The sequence below is a fragment of the Asparagus officinalis genome, chromosome 2, assembly GCF_001876935.1.
Source record: "Asparagus officinalis chromosome 2, Aspof.V1, whole genome shotgun sequence".
Taxonomy (NCBI): domain Eukaryota; kingdom Viridiplantae; phylum Streptophyta; class Magnoliopsida; order Asparagales; family Asparagaceae; genus Asparagus; species Asparagus officinalis.
In genome coordinates, this window is record NC_033795.1 from 54,245,410 (window position 1) to 54,266,135 (window position 20,726).

At 39.2% G+C, this 20,726-nt stretch overlaps 1 protein-coding gene across 1 annotated transcript in view; it reads left to right on the forward strand.

Annotated features, from left to right (window-relative positions):
• The window catches only part of LOC109831184, a 13,602-nt gene extending 3,190 nt beyond the window's left edge, over positions 1 to 10,412 (forward strand). Inside the window, exon 5 of the mRNA XM_020398519.1 lies at positions 10,362 to 10,412. Within this exon, the coding sequence (XP_020254108.1) occupies positions 10,362 to 10,412 (51 nt within the window). The remainder of the gene's footprint in view (positions 1 to 10,361) is intronic.

Here is a 20,726-nt window from a genome sequence, read left to right on the forward strand (position 1 = left end):
TCCAACCGCCACGGTCACCGTCAGTCGTCAATCGCCATGGCGACTGCGAAACCTACAGAGCAGCTTTGCTCTGTTTTGAGTTGCGTTTCGAATTTCGTAACCCATATTCGTTTTCCTCATATATATTTAAAATAAATATATATAGTATATATTATATATTGTTTTTTCACGTTTTTCTCAGTTTTCCTAAGACGCTAACCGCCACCAAACCGCCCAAACCTTAGTTTGATTTCTTGGAGAAGCATTATGATACTTTCGAGCGGATTTTCTTGCGTTTTTGGTTTTGGAGCTGGAACTCTTCAACCTTGCTCTAAATTTTTTGATAATCGTAAAGCGAAGTATCATCTTTGCTAATCCCGCCTCAGTTTTAAAATATTTTTTTAAAGCAGATTTAAACATGTTTTGTAAGCCTAAACGACTTAGATTATGAATAAGAAGACACTTTTGCAATGATATGTGATAAAATTAGGTTCTTTCATGCTAAAAAGCGTTGAGAATGACATTTTAAGATGTAATTAAGATCTGAGAATTGATTTTAAACATGGTAATCTAAAGAAAGAGAGTTTGATTCATTTATTTTGAGCTTTTTATGCATGTTTTAGGCTTGGCATTAAATTTTGAAAAAAACGACCGATATTTCGAATTTAATGAGCAAAAACGACCGCTTTAACAGAAAAATTAGCCCAAAATCGACTTTTGTTTGCACGGGAGTACTAGTCCCGTGCAAAACAAGGGCTGCTTTTCACGACGCTCATTTCCGCCTTCCGCTCATTCCTCTGGCCGGTGACCAAAAACCAGACCCCCACCTCCTTCCCCTACCTACCTCACGCTCCCCCATACCCCTCCTCCCCATCAACAAGCCTAGGCCCCCGTCTCCAGACCCTCCCCCCTCACCCCTTCCAGGACCTCCCCTACCCCTTCCCCCATTCAACAAGCCTAGACCCCCTCCTCCAGACCTTCCCCTACCCCCCTCCCATTCAACAAGCCCAGGCCCCCCTCCTCCAGACCTCCCCCCTACCCCGCGATCCGTCCTCAAGCTCTCCCACTCCGGAACCAAGGACAAGCGGAGCCGCCCTCAAGATCTAGGCTTCGCCGCGGCTGCTCTCTCATGGCCAGCCGGTGTCTCGTGGCCTCGAGCTCGCTTGATGGGCTCCTGATTTGCTGCAAGAAGTTACAGATTTGGAGGAGGTGAGGACGAGCTCGACGTCAGAGGGGGTGAGGGGAAGGGTCTGGAGGAGGGGGCCGGAGTAGGAGAGCTTGAGGATGAGCTTGACGTTGGAGTAGGTGAGGGGGAGGATCTGTAGGAGGGGGCTTGGGCTTGTTGAGGGGGGAGGAGGGGTTGAATGTGAAGGGGAGGAGATGGGTTTTGATGGGTTTTGTTGGGATCGGAGAAGGGAAGGAAGAGAGGAAGGAGGAGGAGGCCATGGTATTCTAAGGATGGAAGAGGCCAGGGGTTTTGATGGGTGTCGGGTGAAAATTTTGAGGATTGAGGAGGCTAGGGGAGAAGATGGGCGTCGGGTGAAAAGCGACCCTTTTTTTGCACGGGACTAGTAGTCCCGTGCAAAAAAGTCGATTTTGCTAAATTTTTTGTTACGCGGTCGTTTTTGCTCATTAAATTCGAAATACGGTCGTTTTTCAAAATTTATCCTTTAGGCTTTTGAATATAAATCTAATGCATAAAATTATGGTTATATATGTTGATTTTGATTCCAGATATTTATATCTGCTGTAACATGTTAGTATGCAAGATTCATGAAGTTTTTACCATGTTTGAATCATAAAAAAACACGACGTGAACACGACACATGACAATCTGGAGAAAACTAGAAATCTAGCTCACGGTCGATCGCCACGATCGACCGCATGCAGGACAAAAACTTAGGTAGCCTTTGGAGCCCGTCGTGGTCGATCGCCACGGTCGACCGCCACGGTCGACCGCCACGGTCGACCGCCATGGTCGACCGCCAGTCTGATATTGGCCTGTGCATTGTTTTGGTTTGATTTCGGTTTCTCTTTCGCTTCTCTTGACCTTGTGATGATTAACTACAATGTTAAGACTTGTTAAACACCTGGGATGATGGTGAACTTTAGATGTGGACACGTACACCGAGATATATGCACTTATGCTTAGTTTGTGTTTAATTAACACACTTTTGTCACAAGTTAAATTTGATAAATACACATGACTAGTATTTGATCTTTCAAGTATCCGAAAATAAGGAGAATGAAACCTATTTACCACAGAACGATTGAGTATGAGTATTATAATAGTATCGTTATTACATGTATCTGGAAAAGAGAGATAATAAATCCTATTGCCACAGAGCGATTGAGCAAGAGCATTAAAAGAGTATCGCTATAGCACAAGATAATGCACACATAAATATTTAATCAGTTGTAAGTTTTACTTCCATGATAGATTACCCGTGAGTAGGGTATTTCCTTTGAGATTTTGGCACACTCGTTAAGGACGACAGCTATATTCGTTTTGGTTTGGTTGACATCCTCTTATATTAGATCATGCTACTCGGATGTAATTTGAGATAAGTTATTTATTCTTTATGTTGGAGATTTGAGTATGTTTCCTTGACAATTTGTTTTTCATTCATAAAGAGCTATATGAATGATTTGATATATATAAGTACTGACTCTATTTTCTTATATACTCCTACCCCTTCCCATGGTGAGAGGTAGTGATGATCTCGTTAGCGTTTTGATGCTCGTTGTTTCCTGTCTTTTAGGCTGCGAGTCTGGCGCACAGAGAGTCATAGGTTGATGGGACTTCTTAGTTGTCCATTTAGCTACTTATTATACTTTGTAGTTATTATAGAACTCCACATGTAGTTGATTATTTTTAGACTCTAGATTGGTATTTTAGTTTAGAGTTGAGAGCTTTTGTGAGAATTTGTTTATTTGACTCATTATATTTGAGATCCAGTTTATACTCAGAGATATTTCTATTCTATTTCAGTTGGCTCATTATTGATATTTCTTATGCTTCTTCTGTGTATATCCAGTGTTGCCTATTTCTATTTTTGCATGTCTATACCTTAATCTATTTATTGTTTCCACTAGAGAGATAGTGATTGTGATGGTGAAACATATCGTAGCATAGTGGTTGGTGCTTGGTAGGTTTGACAATTCGGGTTTCATCTTGGACTGTAGCCTTGTGTGAACCCTGGGGCGTCATAATAACTCCATGTTGTAAGTAGTGATAGTTTTTGTCTAAAGAGCTTGCAAGAAGTGTTCTTTTGTGCATGTATAAATTTTATTAGTTATATGTGTTATGATATGTCTTGTATTTAATAAATGGGTTATTCGGGTTATATGGGTCGGGTCGGGTATGATACGTGTGTATCTTCTTCTCTGCTTCAGGAGCTTAGCGATCCTCATGGGAGCTTGAGGATAGGTGATTCTTATGATATCTTGAGAATAGTGGTGTGAAGCGACATGGCGGAGCATATGATGGAGCGTGAAGCGAGTCGGAAGAACGAAGAATCAAATATTTCACTTCTCAGCTTAATGAGTCGACTGACGGGTTGATGAGTCGACTGACGGTTGATGAGTCGACTGTCAGGTTGATGAGTCGACTCAAGAAATCACCTCCAGATAGCAAACTTCTTCTGCTGAGTCGACTCATGAAATCATGAGTCGACTCATGCAGGCCAGCACAATTTGTGCACATTTTGATTTGACCATGAGTCGACAGGTGAGCATGAGTTGATCATGAGTTGACTGATCGAGGGTTTCCCAGGCCGATTTGGTTTCTGTTTGGGGGAATCCCAGCTGGGTTTGGTTTTGGTTATTTACCAGATTGCCACCATGTTGTAAACCCTATAAAAAGGGATTGTTTAGGGTTTCTAGAGGGGAAGGAGAGACTAGATGTAGTCCTAAAGAGTTTTAGGTCTTAGAGAGATCCTGATCAAGAGGATTAGGGTTTAGATGTAATGAGAGGTAATCAAAGTGAGATTCTAATCAAGAGAGATTAAGGTTTAGAGAGAATTGAGGGCTTGTTCTCGATTCTAGTGAGATTGTGAGAGAGGGATTGTAATCTTTTCATACTCATAATCTAGAGAGGGTATTTTCCTTTGCCAAATACGAAATTGTTCTTATGTTTCTTTCATCCTCTTCTCAAACCACCTTTGATAATTTCGCGATCAAAGGTGCTCGCACGGCAACTCGTATCAATTTAGTATCAGAGCGATCAGATTTTTTGAAGGGAGCATCATGTTTATGGTCCTAACTCGATCTCAATACAAGAAGCTAGGTGAGATCCTTATTTTATTGGAAGGAGTCCGTGTTTTAAGGAAGAAGAAGATGATTGAAAGCAACAGAGATGGAGGGGCCCAAGAGTTTCCTCAGCAGAAGTTCTAAACTTGAAAGGGACTTCAAGTTATTAAAGAAGGGAGTCATGATACGTGTGTATCATCTTCTCTGCTTCAGGAGCTTAACGATCCTCATGGGAGCTTGAGGATAGGTGATTCTCATGATATCTTGAGAATAGTGGTGTGAAGCGACACAGCGGAGCACATGATGGAGCGTGAAGCGAGTCGAAAGAACAAAGAATCAAAGATTTTAGTTCTCAGCCTGATGAGTCGACTAACGGGTTGATGAGTCGACTGACGGTTGATGAGTCGACTGTCGGGTTGATGAGTCGACTCAAGAAATCGCCTCTAGGTAGCAAACTGCTTCTACTGTGTTAACTCATGAAATCATGAGTCGACTCATGCAGGCCAGCATAGTTTGTGCACATTTTGAATCGACCATGAGTCGACTGCTGAGCATGAGTCGATCATGAGTCAACTGATCGAGTGTTTCCCAGACTGATTTGGTTTCTGTTTGGGGAATCCTAGCAGGGTTTGGTTTTGGTTATTTACCAGATTGCTACCACATTGTAAACCTTATAAATAGTGATTGTTTAGGGTTTCTAAAGGGGAAGGAGAGACCAGATGTAGTCCTAAAGAGTTTTAGGTCTAAGAGAGATCCTGATCAAAAGGATTAGATTTTAGATGTAATGAGAGGTAATCAAAGTGAGATTCTAATTAAGAGAGATTAGGGTTTAGAGAGAATTGAGAGCTTGTTCTCGATTCTAGTGAGATTGTGAGAGAGGGATTTTAGAGAGAATTGAGAGCTTGTTCTCGATTCTAGTGAGATTGTGAGAGAGGGATTGTAATCTTTTCATACTCATAATCTAGATTGTGAGAGAGGGATTGTAATCTTTTCATACTCATAATCTAGAGAGGGTATTTTCCTTCGCCACATAGTGAATTATTCTTGTGTTTCTATCATCCTCTTCTCAACCCACCTTTGATAATTCTGTGATCATAGGTTCTCGCATGGAAACTTGTATTAGGGTAACCCATTTAATAATCGTTTCGGATCATATTGATCTATTTATTAAACGGGTCAGGTCGGGTCACACTTATACGGGTCAGATCAAGTTTTATATGGGTCAGGTTGGGTCGGGTTAACCTGTTTGCTACCCCTATTCGATATCTTTCAAATGCATCTTTAATCACATCATTTTGAGGTCAGACGTGAAAGTTACAGCCAATATACCGAAGACTATTTTCCCAGTCTGACTAGGTTTCCTATTTTTGGTTTGGGCTGTTTTGATTCGGGTTTGCAGTTATATATATACATGTTTACACATAAATATACATCTTTTCATCAGTATTCAAAATCCAAGTAGCCCCTCTTCCTCTCTCTCGAACCATAAGCATAATTTGTGAGATTTGGAAGAGTTTTTGAGGAGTTTGTCGAGAGGAAGATGGGATTTTGCGATTTTGGTGAAGAGGGATCTTGCACGCACGTGTTCATGAATTCAACACGATGTTTGAGGAAAGATCATCTTCCTCCAAACCTTTCCTTGTAGTTAATAAAATATTTAATATGTTTAATTGATGAATCTCATATTTAAGCTTAACCCGATGTTTTAAAATCTTAGTTTGTGATGTTAATCTTTGAACCAATGTGAAAATCTATAGTTTTAGTTGTTGTTTATATTAGTTTGATTATCATGATCATTAGGGTTGTATTTAGTTTCATATTTAACTTGTTATTCATGCTTAAATCATATTTAAACCTTAGTTTAATAATTATTTGAGTTTTCTTTCTAATTATAGAGGTCTAAACCCTAGGTTGACGATACCTAAGTGATACGAGGATGTTTAAATGAATTTATCTCTATTTAATGTTTAGAATTAATCATGTTTACGTAACCATATTTATAAATTAGGTTATTTGAGAAATTTTGATTAATTAGGATGTTAAACCCTAATTAGTTTAATTCATGTGTTTATATCATGATGAGTTAATTCCTGTTAAGTAATTATGAAAGATTTAATCTTGTTATATGCCTCATGTTAATAAAAATAAGTTTTAAATAAAGTTATAAAATACAAAACATCAAAAACCTGAACTTGTATTTTCCTCTTTGGCCGGTCGACCGACCAAGACTAGTCGGTTGACCGGTGAGGTCCTGAGCGTGCACATAGTGTGCACGATTACTTTCAGTCGACCAACATCCTAAGGGTGATCGACCAACCTGTGTTCTCTTTGTTTTTGAGTGGTTGTTTTTTTTGCATCATTTGACCATGAGTGCGGGGTTCGAACTGTACCATGACACACGTACAATCATGAACATACATTAATAGTATTGTAGCACACACACAGATATCCTGGAGAGAATTATTATAGGTATTATTTTCAACTATACTTGGGATATAGGTTATTTAAATATTATATACATGTATGGATATCGTTGATGAGCAGGGCTCAGTACTACTTGGGATAGTACGTCGATATACTATTAGTATAGGCCATTGAGTCGAGTTTTAGGATGCTTGATATAATTATCTGTCCCGCACGTAGATGCGATGAGGCATGTGAGCCGTATACACAGGATACTTTGATTTGGTAGTCAATCACGTATGATAATGCGACGAATTAACAACTTTATCTGATAGCACGAGTCTTGGTGGACGCCATTATGAACATGACTCATCGCTGAGTTATATATGACTGTAGAACCCCGTAAATTTTTATATATGAATATATATGAATTATTAGTAAATAAATAATTCTTAGTTAATAAATAGCTTGAGGTCATTGATGTACATGATAACAAGTTATTTGAGATGATATGAGAGTATGGGTGTAGAGTTTTGTGTGTTGGTTTTGCAAATAAGCAAAACATGCACAAAAACTGAAAATGTCCAGATCAGTCGACACATCAGTCGACTGACTGTATCAGTCGACACATCAGTCGACTGATACGTTGATTTCCAAGGGGGGAAGAATGTAGAACCCCGTAAATTTTTATATATGAATATATATGAATTATTAGTAAATAAATAATTCTTAGTTAATAAATAGCTTGAGGTCATTGATGTACATGATAACAAGTTATTTGAGATGATATGAGAGTATGGGTGTAGAGTTTTGTGTGTTGGTTTTGCAAATAAGCAAAACATGCACAAAAACTGAAAATGTCCAGATCAGTCGACACATCAGTCGACTGACTGTATCAGTCGACACATCAGTCGACTGATGCGCTGATTTCCAGTTTTTACAGGTTTCGGGTCTGTTTTGTTTTGATTCGGGTTTGGGTCGGGTTTAAGGGTTCATATATAATCTCCTTCACCCGAAATCATCCCCTCTCCTCTTCAGACCAGAGAAACCCTAGCCCCCTCTCTTCTCTCTCAAACCCTAGGATAGTTCTTGGTGATTTTGGGGCGAAATTGGAGGATTTTCGTCGGGATCTTCAGTTTGCAGCGAAAGGAATCACTCCCCCTCAGATCCAGGAGCTCTTCATCACCTCAGAGGCGAGTAACATCTCGCCCAACCTTGTCCCATTCTTTTTAAACGTTTTCAAATGGTTTTATTGAGATCTCTTTGGCCTAAAACGTATTTTGAGTACAAAGATTGGATTTTTATTGCATGTAACATGAAGATGTGCATTTTCAGTATAATAAATAACCTACCAATGTTTGGTAAATTTAAAATCCAGATCTGAAATGTTTTAAAAGAGATTTAACATGGGTTTTGTTTTGAAAAGTGTTTTTAAAACATAAATACTTATGTTTAGAGTTTTATTCATGTATATGTATGTGAAAGTTATGTTTCAGTTAGTCCATACATGTTAATATTCGTATGATTCATGCTTGGAATTGATGGGGATGAGTTTAGATCAAATTTTGGGTATATAAGAACCTGTACAGATTATCTGCAGTCTGTCGGTCGACTGATCAGTCGACCGACGGGCAAATTGTTCAGCCATCAGTCGACTGATCAGTCGACTGACGGGCTGATTCTGCTTTCTCAGCTTCTCGGTCGACTGGTCAGTCGACTGGCGAGCTGAGGCTGTGCTGTCTGAGCTCCATCAGTCGACGTATGAGTCGACTGACGTCATCAGTCGACACATCAGTCGACTGATGAGCTGTTTTACAGATTCTTGATCTGTTTAAGTTGTCTTTCGGGGTCGCCTCGGTAACCTGACCCTAGTTTATCACGTTAATGATTTATCTGTGCATGTGGGTTGACTTTTGACATGAGTTTAGACATGTACATCGGGATGCGTGCGGGTTTAGATTTGGTGTATTTTTACATGTATGCAAGTGATAAATTACATTTCCTTCATTTATAGTCTACGTGTTGGACAATACATTATTCTGATCCATGTGTTGGATACTTACCATCTTGGTCCATGTGTTGGACATGCATTCTATTCAGTCCATGTGTTGGACCTACATCACTTTTAGTCCATGTGTTGGACATTTTTGCCAAACCTTGAGCATGGTACACATTTGAGTTTTGGAACACGATTTTTTTTGATACCGTTAAGACATGATAGCTACCTAGACTGGGAATGACACTTATGTAGAATACGACTTGATATTTTATGGCATGGGACACCACATGATACTCTACTTATGTTCTGAGATGGGTTGTCTTTCCTTTTATTTATTTTCTGTTCACGTATTAGACTCCGGGTTTGGTACTTAGGGATTTTCAATTTGGGATACAAGGTATATATATGAGGGTTTCCTTGTTTGGATTATTTCGCTCGACGTACCTATGCCCGTGTTGAAACTTCCTAAGTACTAAAGCCCATTGTTCATTTCTAGGATAATTGCCTATATATATATCTATATATATGTTTTGTGATAACTGTATTTTCTTATACAACGAGCCCTATTCCCTTGGGGTTGGTTGTGATGTTGCTCGCTAGCGCTTGACGCTCGTTGTCCCTCCCCCTTTCAGGTAACGAGCCAGGAGCCCGGAGAGTCGCAGGTTGATGGCGACACACCTTAGTGTTTAGCTGTCTAGTTCTGTTCATGTTGGAGCTCCATTGTAGTTTTTATTAGACATTTGACAGCATTGTTCTAGAAGTTGTAAAGGCTATGTGCCTTATTTCCTTCTTGTCAGACATTTGTATATGAGACTTGTTGAGTATTCCAGATTTATCTACTCAGATTTTGGCTATGTATTTCTGTATTGTTGGATGATGAGATATTTATGTGACTGTTATCATTTCATCAGTATTCCTTGTATAACCTTTTACCTGTTTTGTACCTACACCAGTTATTGATTCTACTAGACAGATGTTAATTGTGATGGTGAAACATGTTATTGCACGGTGTGGTGCATGGCAGGTTTGACATTCTTGGTTTCACCTTGGACTGCAGCCTTGTGTGAACCCAGGGGCGTCACATAGTTAATAAATAGTCTTGAGCGTCATTGATGTACATGATAACAATGTTCATCTTGAGAAAATTGATATGCAGAGTATGGTGAACGTAAATGACTTCCTATGGCAGGTTTGACATTCTTGGTTTCACCTTGGACTGCAGCCTTGTGTGAACCCAGGGGCGTCACAATGACTGAGGTACTTTACTCTTGTGGATACACGTGATTATATACTGTTGTTTATATTATCTTCTAAGGGATAGTGAAAGATATTTTTGGCCCGATATTGTGATGACTTTACTTCCTTGTTTTGTTTTTCTTTATTCCTAGTTTGGAATTAATGATTAGTGATTCATAATTTGAGACATATGATATCTACATGAGGGTTTCATTGTTTGGATTATTTCACTCGACGTACCAGTTTCGTGTTGTGAGTTTCTAATTATTAATTCTATTTAGATTATTTCGCTCGATGTACTACGTCTCGTAGTATAGATTTCTAAATATTAATTCCATTTAGATACAAGGGAAATAATTTAGGTAGACTATACTTAATAAATAGAGCCTCCATCATATTTAGTAGCCCTTCCCTTGGGGGCGGATAGAGATGATCTTGCTGTAGTGCTCTGACACTTTTATTGTTTCTCTTTTTATTTTCCAATTCCTTTCAGGCAGTAGCTCAGAGTTTCGGAGAGCCGCAGGATGACATACTTCCAGCATAGTAGTCGTTATATGAGATGAGACTCCACCATAGTTGATATTTTCTTTCGGACATTTTTAGTTTTGTATTTCATCTTGTAAAGGTTGTGTACCTTGGTTTATTTTTAGTTGACTCACATTGAGATACTTCACATTTATTTTAGACTTTAGTTACATATAGTTTATCCGGTTGAGACATGATTATATTTATTAGATATATCTTTCTACATCATGTCTAATGCATTTATTTCCCATATTTTGCCTATTTTGTACCTACACTTATTGTTGATTCTACTAGAGAGATATTATTATGATGGTGAAACGTGTTGTTGCACAGTGTGAGTGCATAGAAAGTTTTACATATCTGGGTTCACCTTGAACTGTAGCCATATGTGAAAATAAGGGCGTCACACTTGGTATTAGATCTCTAGCTCCAGCATCCTTAGAATCATCCTGTGTCGAGTCATAGAGCTAGAACAGAGTTTCTTAGGATTCATGTTTAGATTCTGCTAGGAATTCCTTGAATGAGTGAGGACGTATTACGTATTTCTCAAAAAAAATTGGAATTTTTTATGACAACTATTTTACTTTGAATATAAAGTATTTGCATGGATGATATATGCTATTATTTTGTTAAGAATCCCAAAATCGAGGAATCCCCCTCCGAAACCCTCCCTCCTCCCTCTCGCCGTCGACCCCCTCCTCCCTCTCGCGGTCGACCTCCTCCTCCGCCTTCAGCTCCTCCTCCTCCGTGATCTCACCGTCGACTATCGTCATCTGCCTTCAGCCCTCCTCCTCCGCGATCTCGCCGTCGACTATCGTCATCTGCCTTCAGCCCTCCTCCTCCGCGATCTCGCCGTCGACTATCGTCATCCGAGTTCAGCCCTCCTCCTCTGTGATCTCTCCGTCGACCTCCTCCTCCGCCTTCAGCCTTCCTCCTCCGCGAGCCAACTCCTCCTCTGTGTGATCTCCCAACTCCAGCCCTAACTCCAGCCCCTCCGCCATGAGTTTTTTTTTTGGTTTTCATTTTTATGTGTTTAATTTAATGGGTGTCTTTTAGGGCAAATATTAACATCCAAAACATACAACTAGCCTTTTGAGTGGAAATTTGATTTTCCTTTTAACAACTTAGAATTTCTCATATTGTGATTTGGCTGTAGTTTATCTATTGTGTGTAGTGTAACTGTATGATCTAGGATGTGTTTTTCTAAATATATTTTCCTAGTCGTTTTTGTTTACTTTGCTATATTGAAACTCATATATTTTTTCTTATGTTTTCTCTTTTTTCTTGCAGGTTGAAATTTGCCGATCAATATCTAAAAATGGCGGAATAGATGCAATTTTCCAATTTATAGATGGCCGTGGCGAATATAACAACAAGGCTGTGGCTCGAGCTTGTTATTCTTTGTTATCTAAGGTCTTAACAGCTTCTCATTTTGATATTGAACTACAAATAAATTAATATGTGTATTTATGTGTTAACTATTTTTTATTTGTAGCTGGCAGGAAGTGATGATAACAAAACTGCTATAGTTTAGAAGGGTGGTCTTGATAGACTAATTAAACTATCATCCAGATTTTCGGATGATCCCTCTGTTCTCCAAGTAGAAGGGTGGTCTTGATAGACTAATTAAACTATCATCCAGATTTTCGGATGATCCCTCTGTTCTCCAAGAGGTATTTGATGAGATACTAAGCATAAAAACTATCATCCAGATTTTCGGATGATCCCTCTGTTCTCCAAGAGGTATTTGATGAGATACTAAGCATAAAACTTTACTTTTATTTTTCATCGATATACAATATTCATGGGCAGCACTCCCATAGTTTTATGTGCCTTTATCATGCAAATTAATAACTAAGAATGCTTTGTTGTGTAGGTTATGTCTATTATTGGTATACTCTCACTCAGATCCCTTGAGAATGCTGCTCGTGCTGTTGAAGCCGGTGATGGAGATCTGGCAATCCAGTCAATGCAGAAGTTACCTTCTGCATATCAGATGCAACGATAGTCTTGTCTTATGATCCGCAATCTTGTGGCTAGAAACCCATAAAACAGGTTGTTTTTTAGTACCAGTTCTCATGGATTAATTTTTGTTAAATACTTTCGATCATACAATGAGGCCAGGTGAGCGTATTTCTTGACTGAAAGCAGTCTCAATGATCAGCAATGCCAGTGGGTACTTTGTTTTTGAATTTATCAGAAACAAATAAAAAAATCTGACATGTAGCATCCCTGCTTTTTATTCAATCTGGTATGAATGTATCTGCTTAGAAGGTTAATGGAGACATCAAAGTAAGTAGTTCAAATTTGCTTAGAATCTCATTCAAATAAGAATGCTCAGGCAAAGAAATCTGAGCATTATCTATATAAAAACCAGCATCCCTTCTTTTTATTTATGTATGTATATAAATAAATAAATACATAAAAACTAGAACATTATCTAATTAGGAAAAGAAACCTATCCAATTACAGTTCTAATCTAATAAGAACCTTTACCGACTTAAGGTCTAACAAAAAAATCTGATCAGGATATCTTTGCATGTGTTCGGACTAGTATGTAGATAAGACACAACATCCATTTATGCTAGAAAACTACTCTTTTCCTCTTTTCATTCTGTCTTTATCCAACTGATCATGGAACTAGATACCGTGACTGCTTCTACACCCAGATTTGTATGGTTAGTATAGCCTTGTTGATATGCTGTTATCTCCGGCATCTTATGGTCCCTGTGCTATTTAATATTGCTCATTTTGTAAGCTTTCATGTCCAATATATTGCACCCCAACATTTGACAATGCGTCAAATTAATTTTTTCAGTCTTTTTTTGTAAGCTGTTGAAACTAAATGGTGTTATTGGTGCAGAATGGAGACTCTGCTGCTGAAGAGCTGGCTACATCGACCCAAGTCTAAGGAGACTACATGCCCATCGCTAGGGAGAAGCCTGTGGTTAGTCTTGTCAAGGTGATAGAGGAGATGAAGCCTGTGGAGGGGATACTGAGGCTGTGCAGCCTGGAGAGTCTGAGGGGGCTGGAGGTGGACGGGGTTTAATGTTATTTGAACGAATTGTTTAATGTGTTGTCATTTGAACAATGTGTTGTCATTTGAACGATGTGTTTAATGTGTTGTTATTTAATTGTGACATTAGTTGGAAAATGAAGAGAGTCTTAATCTGTGCTTGTGTTCTTTTTATTCCATATTTCAAGGAATTTGGGAATCTGCATTAGTTTTCTGGGTATCTTGGCTCTTCTCTTGGTACTTTGGGGAAACTTTGAACACTAAAAATTTCACCATCTGTTTGATGTTTATGAGATGTATATGGCTTTACAACAGTGAGCTAGTGGGTTATAATTGTGGTGAAAGAATTCAATGATGTTTCTTCCTAATGTTTGCTTGTTCCCAGAATGCGCAACTAGTTTTATTATAAATCGAGTGTTTATCTTAATGTTTGCTTGTTAAACCATCAAGTGTCACTTGGTTTGCAAATATCTACTAGTCTGAGCTCATCAATATTCAATTTCTGAACAAGTTACAGCCAAGCTTAAACTAAGCACAAATCATAATACAAACTAGCCATTGAGAGTTCGGACTTGGCTCCTGTTAACATGCTTTAGAGTACGGCAGCCACTGAGAGTCATGGTGAGCTCTAGTTCACTCTTCAACATTTCAATTACTTTTCATACTCATTTCTCTCCCTTTGCAACTAGCCCAAAGACTACTGGCTTTCTAATCTATAGAAAGAGATAGAAATATACACGAACAAAAAAAAATTACAAAACCGGAGGAGAGGAGAGACGGGTGAAGGTGGGTCTCCACGCGTTACTCACTGCACAAAATCATCACCATCTTCACAAAATTTATTATGTAATCTAATAAATGCATCAAAAAATTACAAATATTACAAAATCTCTCATTTTCCTCGGAAAACCACTTCCACATCTTCTCCCACCCTTGTTCGAAGACCGGCTCCCTGACGAAATCCGACTTCGCCTTGAACGGTGCGAAGAAAGGGTCGACAACTCCCCTCTCCATGAGGGCGCTCTCATTCTTTCCCCCTAACAAGTAGCCTAAAAAGTACAGTACGCTCTTGATCTAACTCATCTCGACGCGGTCCTCCTCCCGCAACCCGAGTTCATGGAAACTGACTTCCATCAAGGGAAGTAACTCAGCTTTCGAACCGAGGAACAAGGAATTGAAGGTGGCCTTCACTGTCTTGCTTCCCTTCTCGTCTTCATCGGGCACGAGCATAACCCTGATGAAGAGCCTGCGATCAAGCTCGTGAGCAACATTTTGCCACTTCGTAACTAGCTTAGTCGCACCCTGATTCAGTGTTCTGCTCGCGCTAAAGACCGTAACGTTTGGAGGAACCTGCACCAACGTGACCATAAACGATAAAATGATACCAAAACAACAACCACCTCCTCTAATAGCCTAGAATAGACAGTTGCCCATCGACTTCCCGTTCTGAATCTCACCATTAGCGTTCACAAGTCGAGCATCAATAACCTGATCGGCAATAGCGAGAGGATTGATGGCCGTCCGGTAGCGGCATCAGAGATGGAAGAGTGACCTAACAAGGCGGAGGAGGAGGTCGACGACGAGATCGCGGAGGAGGAGGGCTAAAGGCGGATGACGATAGTCAACGGTGAGATCACGGAGGAGGAGGAGCTGAAGGCGAAGGAGGAGGTCGATAGTGAGAGGGAGGAGGGGGTCGACGGCGAGAGGGAGGAGGGAGGGTTTCGGAGGGGGATTCCTCGATTTGGGGATTCTTCAATCTGAGAGAGCTGGGTTGTTGGGTTGGGTGACAAGACGGAGGGGTTTTATTACCCATCGTTGGCAATTTTTCAAAAAAGCCCAAATCTGCGTTAATGCGTACGCATCTATGCGTATGAGAAATTCTCTGTATATATATATATATATATGAGGAATATGGGTATACTTGGGCCAAGGATCCTTGGTAGTGATGTGGACACATCTTGTCCATACATCACACCTTGTAGTTGGTGAGGCTCCATCTTCTAGGTGTGATGTATGGACAAGATGTGTCCACATCACTACCAAGGATCCTTGGTACCAAGTATACCCATTTTTCTCTCTCTCTATATATATATATATATACATGTGTGTGTGTGTGTTTGCGATCTCACTTACTATGTCTAATAAGCTCTCCTCCTGATATCATAAATGTTAGGACGAGGATGTGGTCTTAAATGTTAGGATGAGGATGTGGTCGAGATAAAACTCGTACCCGGAGAGCTGGGTAATCAGAACCCGAGCTGTAGCAGGCTACACAATATCTGATCGACCTCATGGTGCCATTTACAGCAAGATTTTGTAGCACTTAAGGAGTGCATGGTGAACTGGACTCTACTAGTTGCACCACCACATATGGTTCCACTACTAGTAATTCTAGCTATACCTATTACAGAGGAGTCCCCAGAAGGTAAACCAGGAGTTACACCACCACCGCTTGCCGATAGAGCCACAGAGCTATCTAGACTGGAGCAAGGAGATATAACTGTATCTGACTATGAGAGCATATTTATGAGTTTACTTCGCTTCACGAGCATGTGTAAACCGGAGAGTGTTAGACCCTAGAGGGGGGGGGTGATTAGGGTCTTATGCTAATCTAATCCGATTAAATGCCAATTAAAACTAATTAACAAATATATTCTTGCAAGATAGATATACAAAGAGATATGTGCAAGAATATGCAATATACACAAGGTGATATATCCTATATGATAGAAATATATGCAAGGATATATAAACAATAAGATATATCCTAACAAAGAGATATAGACAATGTATGTGCAAGGATATAAAACTAACAAGAGGGGTAAACAAATTAACTACAAATGTGATAGGGCAAAAAGATCAACAAGCAATACACAATGGCGATGTAAGATATGAATATGAAAACAAGTGCGCCAATGCAATCACAAACAAAGGATATGTTTACGAGGTTCGGTCCCCATGACCTACGTCCCCGCTCCTCACCTCGAGGAGATCTCCACTATCACAACCGGGTTTTCTACGTTCACCCGAACAACGTTTACACCTCACAATACAATCACTATGTAATCACGCCTCACACACTAAGTGTTGGTCCTAACCCGTGTCCTCCTCAAGTGCTCGGTTACAACCTCTCCCTAGGCACGTCAACCAACGCCACTCATCTTGGATTCGACCCCGTCTCTCACCACACACTTCTCTCGGTGTACAAGTGTATTACAAGTGAATCCTCACAATAAGCACAATATAAATCAAATGATTTGTTCTCTAAACAAGGTGAGAACTCAATTAAGCACAACTCTAAGTCACTAATCTCACAACCCAAAATTATACTATGAATGTAAATACAATAAGCTCAATAGGTTGTGTGTGAACAGAGAGATAATAAAATCAACTAAACTCAATATGAACACTAGCTTAATAAAAAGATAATCAAACAATATAAAATATGAAGCTAGATTGAGTTTAGAAAACTTCTCAATAGATCAAGAGTGGAAGGAGAAGAGTTGGATGCTCAAACACCAATAGATGATCTCCTCAAGCTCTTGTGGAAGTGATTCACAAAACCAAAACACTCAAATGCTTAAAAGCTTATAAACACACTTAAACCAAACATAAACCCTTGATTAAAACTTTCTTAAACTTGTTTTTAAAACTCTCTTATTTAAAACAATCTCTTAGATAGCTTGAGAGTTGAAGACAATGGGGTATTTATACCCTCTCAAAACTCAGCCAAAAACCCAAACAAAAAGACAAAACAGCCCCAAGGCAACGGTCAAAAAACTAGCCGTTGGAAGCTGAAGGAACACTCGTCGGTCGACCGAAAAATTCGTCGGTTGACCGAAAATTTTTATCGGTCGACCGGACCGGTCGACCGACAGGCTTTTTGTCGCCCAGTGAACTTTTGACCTCAGGTTCGGTCGACCGGTACGGTCGACCGAAAACAGATATGACAGGTTCTGAAAAATTATTTATCTAATTTTAAAACACTGTTTAAAAATATCAAATAAATTCCAAAAAATGTAAAACTTTGGGGAATGATTATAGACATGATAATAAACATGCTACAATGACTGGTTTCAAAAAAGTACTTCCCAAATGAAAAATATCATCATTTTGCAAATATCAATCGTCGGTCGACCGGTGCGATCGACCGATGGAGCTTTCGGTCGATCTGACCGGTCGATCGACCAACTCTCTGTCGCCCAGTGATAAAAGATCAATTGATCGGTCGACCGGTGCGGTCGACCGAAAACTGATATGAAAACTGTTTATCTGATTTTGAAATGCTGTTTAAAAATATCAAATAAATTCCAAAAAATGTAAAACTTTGGGGAATGATTGTAGACGTGATAATAAACATGCTACAATGACTGGTTTCGAAAAAGGACTTCCCAAATGAAAAATATCATCATTTTACAAAATAGTCCAAAACATGAAAATATGAGATACTTGAATTTTGATGTTTTGACATAAACCAACTTTTGAAACTTTGTGAAATGTTTTTATAGACTTAGTAAAACATGTATAAACTGATATTGAAGTCTATAAACTAAGAATACAATATTTTCACAAAATTACATATTCTTTGCAATGTTTTCAAAAACACAATAGTAAATATGAAATATGTGATTTCATATTATAAACATGAAAACTCAAAAGCTATGTATGTATATATATAACTATATATATGCATAGAAACCAAAACTTATGTATATATATATATATAACTATATATATATACGAAGAAACCAATAAATGTGTGTATAGATAATTGAGCTTAGAGTATATAACACACATAATATAAATCCTAAACTAAATTACCCAAACTTGATCTTGATCTTCAATAAGCTTGACTTGGTACACATTGCGGATGAAGCTTGAACTTAATCTTTAACTTTGAATTTGCAAGGCTTCACCGACATTCCGCCAACCTCCATTGGATTTGATCGTTGAAGCTCTATTCCATCCATCCTCCAACCACGTTGTTTGTCTACAATACATAGGAATACACAAACACTAGACAAACAACATTAGTAGTAAATTGTTTGTAAATCATCATCAAAACAAGAAGGCCAACAGAGAGCACCGGGCTTAGATGTTTCTTATGAGGCTTCGTCCAAGCCTTCATCGTTAGCTCATTTCCAAATGATTCTGCTCAGTTCGAGAGGAAGTTAACGCTTCTATTTTGTAAGAAACAGAGACTGCAATATTTCAGAAGACCAAGGAAGGTAGTACTAAGGAAGGAAAACATGGTAATGAGGGTAAAGGAAAGAGACCTTTTGCAGGACCTGGAGGACCCCAGTAGCGGGGTAAGGATTTTCATCACCAGTAGTAAGGACCTTCTACGAAGAGGTCACAACATGATTCTAGAATGCCACAACATCGCAAGATTCAAGGTGCATATTATAACTACTACAAGATCGGTCATAGGATGAACGATTGTTGCAGCGTACTACCAAGAGGCCAATAGGGTAGAGGTCAGATCCTGAATTAGGGACATTGACACGGACAACAGAACCGTGGTTAGGGTTAGCAGTCGTAGGGCTGCGGTTATGGCTAGCAGCAGAGGATCGAGGTAGCGTCAACAGTTCTGAGGATTGAGGGGGCAACAAGTCAGATACACACCATCCAGGAGATTCCTCAGGGATAGATAGTCCTATATGTTCCACCGCCTTCAGCATCATAGTCTTCAGCCACCGGAAGGGTTTATGCAGTCGTACCACATGGCCATTGTGTGAGTGGACTCCTTCCTAGCTCGAATCTTATTCGATTAAGGGGCTTCATATTCCTTTATTTCTTATACCTTTATAGATAGGCTTCAGTTTGTAGTACATCCCTTAGATGTACCATTATCAGTCTTTACTCCTTTAGACGAGGTGTCCCTATTAGAGAGTATCTGTAGGAGATATGTCATCAATCTAGATGAGTCTGAGTTTATAATTGATTTGATCATTTTGTAGATGGTGGATTTCGACGTCATTCTCGGTATGGATAGGCTATCATCCTACCATGTCAGTATCAACTGTTTTACTAAAATAGTTAGCTTGTGAGCGTCTGATAGGTCTGAGTTGATTGCAACCTCACAGGACAACTAGTTTGCAGAGTCATTCCTGACGTACATCGAGGAGGTGATGTTGAGGGATCAGAGTGATAATTTATGCGAGACTAGAGTCATCTCAGAGTATCAGAATATCTTCCAGGACATACTTGGGTTACCTCTGTTAGACCCTAGTGGGGGGTTATTAGGGTCCTATACTAATCTAATCCCGATTATATTCCAATTAAAATTATATTGATTAATTTGTTATTGCAAGAATGATATGAGATAGATATGAATAAGAATTATATGAAAAGCCACAAATAAAATATACACTAATCAAAACACAAACACACGATATGTTTACGAGGTTAGGTCACTACGACCTACGTCCCTGCTCCTCACCTCGAGGAGATCTCCACTATCACAATCCGGTTTAGAAGCCGGAACTTCTATTTACTCGGTTTATAAGTTTACCAAAAACTCTTACACAACAAACACTATGCAATCACACTTTACACACTACGTGTAGGAACCTAGCCCGTGTCCTCCTCCTCAAGTGCTCGGATGCAACCTCTCCCTAGGTTCGTCAACCGACGCCACTCCTATTGGATTCGACCACGTCTTACGCCTCAAACTTCTCTCGGTGTACAAGTGTATTACAAGTGATACTCATAATAATGGTTAAATACAATGGTTTGTTCTCGATAACAAATGAGAACGCAAATGAAGCTCACACTCACTAAATCACACACTACTACCCACAATATATAGTATGGAATATTAAGCTCAATACAGTGTGTGTGATAACAGTGAATGAAAATATATAACTCAATAAATATAGCTAAGATATAAAAATAAAATTATAAGCTATATGAAAAGATGAGTTAGGAAAACTTCTCAATAAACAAGAAGGATAGTAGAGGATGATGAGGATAGGATCCTCAGTTGAATTGAAGGCCTCTCCTTGTTGTAGAAAAGTTCTTTTGAAACAGATAATCAGAATCAGCTTAAACAACTCTTTAAACACAATTAAATTTTTGTTAAAATTTCACTGTAAAAGCAAAACTTGGTATATTGAAAGAGAAGAGCAGTGGGGTATTTATACCCACTCAAAATATCAGCCAAAACCAACTTGAAATGACCAAAATAGCCCCACATAATCAAATCAGAATATAGCCGTTGAGAAAGCAATGATGAGTTCGGCAGTCGATCGTGAGAAACTGGCGGTCGACCGCGAAGCACAAAAAGACTGAGAAAGAAATTTAAAAGCTGTCGGT